Here is an 8,582-nt window from a genome sequence, read left to right as displayed (position 1 = left end):
ACCACTCAAAGTGATAGCGAGACCAATCGCGATATCCAAGGGATAGTGATTTATCCGGTAGATGGCGTTATCCACCTTTTGAACTACTGGGGCCAGATCTATAGTCCTGTGTCTTTACCACTACACTACAACGACGGACATGCTCAGTCAACCCAACACTGTGTTTTTGTTTTTTTTTTTTTTTCATTATTTACTTTTGTATAATAAGTCAATTGATATCCATGTATAATAACCAAAACTAATCCTAACCTGACCCTAATTTTGTTCTAGGCTTAATTGAGGCTTCAAAAAAGTTTTTCAATTAATCTGAGTGCGTACTCAACCTAGGTAGAATGAGGATCATCAATTTAGCCTAGGTAAAAACGAATTCAACCTGAGAACAGATTTTACCGGCAACACATATTCCTCCAACGAAATCGCTTTTGCGCCTTCCCTTCAAATGGCTTTCACTTGGTTAGCTTTAGTCAAATGTTTCCGTTTTGATCTTGAGCAACACGTCTTATTTGGTAATTATCTGTTGATATCCAGCGCGGCCTCGTTGAGACCGAAGTGACAATGGTGCGATGTTGAAATGCTGTTGGAAGAAACAGAAAGGCTATTGAGAGACCTTTTTTTTTTATTATTTCGCCAACGCGGCAGCTTTGACGTTGATAACGTGAAAACTGCTAAGGAAGATGCCAAAGAGTTAATTAAAGCGAAAACGACGGCTATGGCAGCGACAATGCCACCAAGCAAGAATATTGTTCAACTTGGTTAAAATAGCACGCATTTTGTTCATTTCGTTGCCGTACGCCACAAAACAACAACGTGACATCACCCAGTTTAGGTTTTGACTTGGTTTTGACGAAAACGCGAGCGTACAGTACAACAATCAATCATTCATCCCGAGAGCTGGTTGTAAATGTATGTTCCCGCTCAGAATAATTGTTTATTGCGTGACTGGCATTTTTTCATCCTTTCAGATCCAGAGTAGTGCTTTTAACACGCTGGGAGTGTTTCGCTTCGATTCCTTGTTTGATTACGGCAATGAATTACAGGACCATAAGGCCACCAACCTTCTCAATGCTCACTATATTTACCTCTTGAGGAATGTTCAGCCTCGTTTGCAGCAAATCAACAAAGCAAGGGAAGAATCCGGAGACTTGACCTATCCTTACGTGATTCCCAGATGGCTGCCAAATGGAGTTCAGACCTAGCCGTACTGTAGTGGGATCCAACTGAGGAGTTTGTTTCGTACGGAGACAGTATACCATATTCCAAACCTATAATTTTTCATGTTAAGCCTGCACAAAGAGCATTTTACCTCATTTTACGCCAAATTAGATGTGGAAGCCCACTCATAAAGAGTGACACGCCTCTCATAACTGTGAATTACTAGGTGTTCCTGCTCCCATCTGATTATCAAGTCTATTTACAGTAGCCATTTTTAGGTCTCAAGGGAACATCCAGTGCAACAAAAAAACTTTAAATCACGGGAAATAACCTCTACAGTCAATTTTAAAAATAAAGTCAAAGATGACGTTTGTATCCAAAACAAAACACGTTTTTGTTGTTAAATTTCCCAGGCGCCGCCATCTTGAATAATTGTGACGTTTTACGGTTGCACTTTTGTTATTATACAAAAGCTATTTTTGTGGGAACAATAGGGGAAACCCTAGTTCGTCACATTTCGCTTTGGCGAAAAGCTGTTCAGTCCAAACACCGCAATGCTTTTTGAGAATTTGAAGCAAGAAACCATTTCGGCATTTCAATACGTTGGTAGAGATCATCGTCTCGTGCAGTCAAATGCAACTCCTCTGAACCGTTTCCACTGCTTCTTTGTTTTGTTTTTAGGGACCACATAGGTATTTGATATATGAAATAGAGATCGGGATACTTGGCAAGAGAAACACGGGACTCAAACAATATCAGGGTGGATCCCAATGGGTTGGTTTCTCAGCGTAGAGTTGACGGAATCGAAATTCGCAAAAGCGATTGACACCTCGCGGAAACCAAAGAACGCAGTCGGAAGTAGAGCCAGGAGGGGAGAGCGGTGAAAATCTACCCATTCATCGCCATTGCTTACAATTCTGTCGCCTACGTTTGAACTTAAGGGAGCGTTCCAAAAACTTGTTGGGGAGAAGGGTGGGGGCTGACGAGAAAATATCTACTATCTAAAAATTTGGAGGACCCCTACTGTTGCTGCATTTTCAGGGACCCCTTTTAGTATCCCTAAGATCTAAGACACCCCAACCTACCTCATGGCCAAAAACCAATACACGATGCAGAAGTCAGAAGAACAAGCGAAAAAATTTAAAGCAAAAACAGAAAGACACATCCAAGAGCATAATGATCTGCGAAGAAACGCAGCGAAAAGGCAAGGCAGACAAAGCCTTTAGAAAGCCAGCTATCTCACTGATACACGGCACAACCTAACAGGCGCTCAAGAACAAAAAGATCACGCGGGCCAGGTCAAAGCTTTGAAAGCAGAATCACTCGCTTCTACCACCGACAATCCTATTGGTTGAGACTAGAATTAAATTGACGCAAAAGTGCGAGGCCAAAAGGTTACATTAGCACTCTACAGAGACAGGGTTTTCAACAGTTTTGGAAAGTAGTGGACATATTTCTAAAAGCACCGGACGTGACATTTTTTGCGCCGCAAAGCGCCCTGCGAGCGCCGAAGGCGAGAGATGTCTAGGGGTGGGTGGGGGGGGGGGGGGGGCGAGTTGGTGTAGGGGCTGTTTCCAGTGTTTCTGGAACCCAAGAATCAGTTTCCCAGGCAAGGCTGGAGTTCACTTAAATTCTCTTTAAAAAGTAAGTAAGAAAATTATAATGATAAAAAATATTTTAAAAAACCCTCATTTATCGGGATCAAAGTTCCGAACAAGGAAAGGGAAACCACCGGACGAAACATCCAGCCTCCGGCCTCAAACGTAAACCCTGGCCTGCTGCTGAGAAAATCAGCACTAAGAAACTACAAATTTTTATCATCAAGACGAACTATTTTCTTGGAAGAAAAAAGATCACACAATAGCATGAAAGTCCAGATCTAAAGTCTCATAAAACATAAAGCATTGCTAAATGAAATCTTACTGGAAGCGCCTAAAAGAGGCGTCCATTCAAATATGTACTCGAGCAAAATTATGACAAAGGGAAAAGAACCAGACCAAGTACAAAGGAGTCATATAGGTCTGTCAACCCCATTTTACGCTCCTGAATATTATATTTTGTTAAACTGCGCATACGTTTGGTAATGAAAATTTCTGTTTACATTTTTGAATTAAGATAACCCCCTTGAGAGTGTTTTTATTTTTCAAACACTCCCTTTTTACCTTTAATTTTATGGGGAACCCCCAATTTCTGATCAGCTTCCCCCCCCCCTCTCCCCAACAAGTTTTTGTGAACGCTTCTTAAAAGGCCCGGGGAGACGGCTTCAACCTTTGCTTTCCGTTCAATTTTGTTGAACAACGAAATTGAAACCGTTTGCCCTCTCCCCTTCCAACGTTGTTGACATAGGAATCTTAAGGCCAAAAATTGGCTCTTTGAACCTTACTGCGCCTGCTCACTCCTCGTGCTAACATGAATGCACCAATTAGAGACGCTTTTGATTGTTCTTCACGAAAACCAATGAGAAGCCACTTTTTTTCAGGGTTCCCCAGAGCTGTTCTCTCCTTCAGTCAAGAGAAGAGCTCTGGGGTCGAGATTGCCGAGTTGAAACATATGTTGACTGAGTTTAAAAGCGTTTATAACAACATGATCTCTTCTCTAATTATAAATTAACGATTAATATCGTTAGTTTGCAATTTACCTTGAATTTACTCTTATCGTGAATTCAGGACACTGTGTTCCAGGATTTGTGGTAGTAGAGAAAATAAGGAAATAAAAAATCACATCCGAGGATTGGATTTGAACCCGGTATTTTTACTATAGCAACCGCTTCTTGCCGCTTCACCACTGACAAACAAGCCTCCCCAAGCTAAAAGACAACATTTGTTTAAAATATTTAACAATCATTTCATGAGCAGAGGATCTGAATTCTTGACAACAGCATCAGAGATTATTACCGGTATCCAAAAAAGGAGTACCAAGCAAGACAAGCCCTTTGTAGCGTGGACGGACCTTTGTAACCAATATGGCGGTGCAGAGCCAGTGGGAGGTGGCCAAGAAGCATAAACTGTGTTTTTGTTGCCTTTCCGATGGTCACCGCGGAGAGAGATATTTAAGAAGTAGAATGTGCAATTTGAATGATGCTGTTGTCAAGAATTCAGATTCTCTGTGAATAAACTCTCTTAAATCTTGTACGTTTCCTCTGCGCCCATTCATTTTATATATCACTTCGTTCATTGATTCATTCATTACAGGAACTTTAGAACCCGCAAATGACCCACTCCCAACGTCAGTGGCTTCATAGCTCAGTTGGTTAGAGCGTCTCACCGGTATCACGAGGTCACGGGTTCAAACCCCTTTAAAGTCCGGAATTTTTTCAGGCGTCTCTACGCAATTGCTAAAATTGTACTCATAACTGCGAGGATCATAGCGTTACGTAAATTAGGAGTTAACGATAGTCGTTAATTCAGAGGTAGAGAATGGGTTGAGGTGAACCCGTTTGCCCCTGATTTCGACCCCAGAGCTCTTCTCTTTCGCGAATCAGACATAACATCCGAGGCTTTGGTGACGAGAATTCGCCCTTGTCACACGGCGGCCATATTGTCCCGGGAGACCAAAAGAGATTTGTTTTGCCACGCCAAGACTCGCAGTGGAAACCATGGGGGTGAGGCTTGGCGTGGTAAAACAAAGCTTTTTTGGTCTCCTGGGACAATAAGGCCGCTGTGTGACAAGGGCGAATGGTTTGCCCCCAATCTCGACACCAGAGCTCTTCTCTTGACTGAACTAGAGAAGAGCTCTGAGGAACACTGAAGCGAAGTGTCTTCTCATTGATTTTTGTGAAGAACAATAAAAATCGTCTCTAATTGGTGCATTCATGTTAGCACGAGCAATAAGATTCAAGGCGCCGTAAGATTCAAATTTGCTATGAGAACCCTACGGCGCATGTTCTCCTACATAGAGTTTCCCAGAGCCTTGAGTCGACCCGAAGCTCTGGAGACGAGAATGGGTTTGCCCCCTCTTTCTTCCGATCCTCTTCCAACATTGTTGGGTAAGCGCGTGCACACTAATCGGTCTCTCAATGACGTTCCATGTCCGTATCCATAGTAACAAATTCACACTCATTCAAAAGACATTCTATGGCTTATTCTAATAAGCCTTTTTGCGTAAGATATAGAGTGGAAGTATAAAATGTGGGAATGGTACACGTCGCTGCAGGGGAGGAGAAACCAAGCCGCAGCACACAACAGAGCCTGCGCGGAAATGAGAGAGGATGAATATACCGCGATAGACTCCTTAAAAAGAATAGCAGAAAACCCTGGGGAAAAGCTAGAAGGGGCGTGAAGCATGCTATATAAATTTAACTATGTAGCGAGAAATGCATAAGGTATTTCGTACCTTATGAATTAATGTGAATTGTTAGAATCCCGGCTGCAGCCTAGGACTGAATACCAGGCCTCTCGTTAAGCTTTGTTGAATCAAATGTTGTGTCAATAGTTTGCCCGCCCTAGCAGAAAACAACAAAATCGAACGATGTTGAAGCAGTTTGCTCTGCCTTTTAGCGATTTTCCCCTATATTCAGGTGGCTTCAACGGGTTTCGAGCCGGAAGAAGATTTCGAACTTATTTTATTTCCCTTGGTTTTGACTCGATCTTGAATCATTCGTTTTAATTCGAACTCGGTTATTCCGAATTCCCCGTTTATTCGTACTAATCTGCCAGTCCCGTAAATAAACTACACGTATAATTATACAGTGTTGTCAAACAAAGATTTCTGACATATTTTCAATGAGAACAATCTTTGTTCTCATTGAAAATATTTTGATTTTTTTTAGTTTATACGTAAGAGGCCTGCCAGCATCACGACATATTCGATAAACTGTATTTTATGCATAATCGATTATTTCGAACCCTCAATAATTCGACAGAATTAACTATTGGAGGGTAATGTGAAGTGCTAGTGTTCTACCCAGGCAAAACCATGTGAGCGTTAGCCCTACTAATGGAATTGGGCCTACACAAGGACCCACTCTGACCAGGGTGGGAACCCTTCCTCGCTAATTCGAACTATTTTCTCTTTCCTTCGCGATGGTTATTTTTATTGTTTTCATTATTCTTTTAATATCATTATGACTTTCCGCAGAACGATTCAGTTAATTGCATCAACACCATCAAAGAGAGCATTGTTAACTTTGGCGGCAACTGCATTTGTACGTGCGTGTATTCAACTCCAGCCACCTGTGGTCGATTAATAAATCGCGTTATTTTACCATTTGTAAAGTGTCCTTGAGATAAGAAGTGCCAGCTGTATAGTTTCCTGTGAATCACGGTTCCACCGTATTCCAACCAAACCTGCTCAGGCCATATTAAATTCACGAACAGGTAAGTTGGATGACCATAAAAAATTTTCCTCAGTGTACAGTGCCAATTAATTCCAGCTGAAAAGTATTTCAATAATTGTTCCTTCGGAATGTCTCTCGAGTTATTATTCATTAAGTACCTTTTCCTGTCATGTGCAAGATTAGACTATAGCAAGTTAAAACTGCCCAGCTTTCTTAGCCAAACTATGGAAAAAGGTTGGATTGAACGCTCCAACTTTGCTCGATCCAACATTGTTTGACAGTTTGGCCGCCCATGTTGGAAGACGTTCGTGCAACATTTTTTGTTCGATCAAGTGTTGGATAGAATTTGCTTTTGATCAAACATCACGCCCAACAATTGTGCTCCACGCAACAATATTGCAGCGTTTTGCCGCTCTTCCAACAAAGTCGTGTCCTAAATCGAGTCACGTCCGCGCTGCTAGCCAATCACGAATCGCTGTCTTAATTTTCAAGCATAGTTGTCATTTGCAACAAAGATAGCGGACAAGGACGAAGAGGACGTCATGGTTGTTGATAAACAACCAGAAACCTTGATCAGCGAATATGAAGCAAGGCCAAGTCTGAAGGATACTTTTGCTCCCTTTATCATGATCGCTCTGTTTGGAGATGTCTGGTTCAATAGCGTTTAAAATTTCTGCAAATTTATCCGGGCCCATTCTCATCATCTCTTAAAGGTGGATGTATCTTGCAGGCAAGGCGGAGCCGGGGAGGGCTGGGGAGGCTTTAGCCCCCCCCCAATTTCAAGCAAAAAATAAAAAATTTAAAACGGTTTTTATGCTTGATCCATGTTTATTTTTTTGATATCTTGCTGAGCTTCAAGATTTCAAAATTTTCTAATTCTGGCGGAGAATTCCCCAATAACCCCCTACAAGTTAGGGTGTCAAACACTTCTTTGTTAATATCAACGTTTCGAGCATAACGGTACGGTGATTGACCAACAAATGGTGGATAGCTTTCAAGCGAAAGAAGATACCACTGTTAAGTGCCGGGGGCAAAGAAGGCCTCGTTTAAAACTTGCCAGGAAATACTCCAAGCTCACGGCAGAGGATTGGGAGAAATTCTTATTTATACATGAGTGTGGGAAGTATCTAGTTCATTACCCGAAGGAGTAAGGAGTGCGAAGTTCCCCCAGGGATACCAGGTGAAGCAAAGTGCGAAGGTGATGGCGGTGGGCAGGTATGATGGGTCGTGGTCAGACGAAGTTGCATGTTTAAGAGTTTCCTATGTTGCGATAATTTAATCGAAAGTTATTTGTGGCTGCGCAATGTTCGTCAATTTACCCAAATGAAAACGTCCGTTCGCGACTCTTTTAATAATCAAACCAAATATTTTCCTTGTTGTGATAAGATAATTTAGTCACTTTCCGGATCCTTCGTGAGAAAACCGACTTGAGTTATTAAGAAGATGCTCCAATTGCAAAGCTCAATTGCACGGCAGTTCAATTCAGTTCCACAATTATGTTCACGTGATCTCTTGTTCTTCAGCCATTCTCTTCTACGTCATCAATTCTCGATTGTTCCGTTCACGCTTGCAGCTTTCAAGTCGAACTTTTTCCTGGTAATATACACTACATATGTAGTACTATATCACTGTAACTCTATATACGCGCAAGCTACAATGATGCCTCCTCATGCAAAATCCCTGCGGAGGCAATAAATCTGATGTCAAGTTTCCAGTTCCGGGACGTGTTTCGTTTCGAAAATACAGCATTTTGAATTTCCTAATTGCCACCTTGCGTGACACCATGATACAAAGCTATTTGGCTGAAAAAAATTCTATCCCTATGAATGTCAGAAGTTTAAGCCTTTGAAGTACATTACAAGATGTGTTCATAGACATGTATTTATCTCATGAGCGAAAAGTAAGAGCTTTCATCGCAAACTGGACTGATTATCGGCTGTCATATTGGTGGACCACATGGCGTCTCCATACAAAAAACTCTATTTAAGAAATTGATGTCAGTTTTTCATGCGTCTGTCCTGTTATTGATCGTAAATTTCGTCATAACATTGTCAAAGTAGCTGTGGATAGCTGTAGGCTGTACAGACGGGGCCTACAGTTTATAGTCCTTATCCGAGAAGACTTGAAATTCTAACCATTTGCGGATGTTGTTACA

At 41.7% G+C, this 8,582-nt stretch overlaps 1 protein-coding gene across 1 annotated transcript in view; it reads left to right on the top strand.

Moving 5' to 3' along the window:
- The window catches only part of LOC138060460 (allene oxide synthase-lipoxygenase protein-like), a 29,031-nt gene extending 27,492 nt beyond the window's left edge, over positions 1 to 1,539 (top strand). The window contains exon 13 of the mRNA XM_068906255.1: positions 963 to 1,539. Coding sequence (XP_068762356.1) covers positions 963 to 1,196 — 234 coding nt within the window. The 3' untranslated portion in view covers positions 1,197 to 1,539. The remainder of the gene's footprint in view (positions 1 to 962) is intronic.
- Positions 1,540 to 8,582: the final 7,043 nt, after the last annotated feature.

Source organism: Montipora capricornis, chromosome 8 (assembly GCF_036669925.1).
Source record: "Montipora capricornis isolate CH-2021 chromosome 8, ASM3666992v2, whole genome shotgun sequence".
NCBI classification, from domain to species: Eukaryota; Metazoa; Cnidaria; class Anthozoa; order Scleractinia; family Acroporidae; genus Montipora; species Montipora capricornis.
This window is presented reverse-complemented; position numbering and strand designations above follow the sequence as displayed.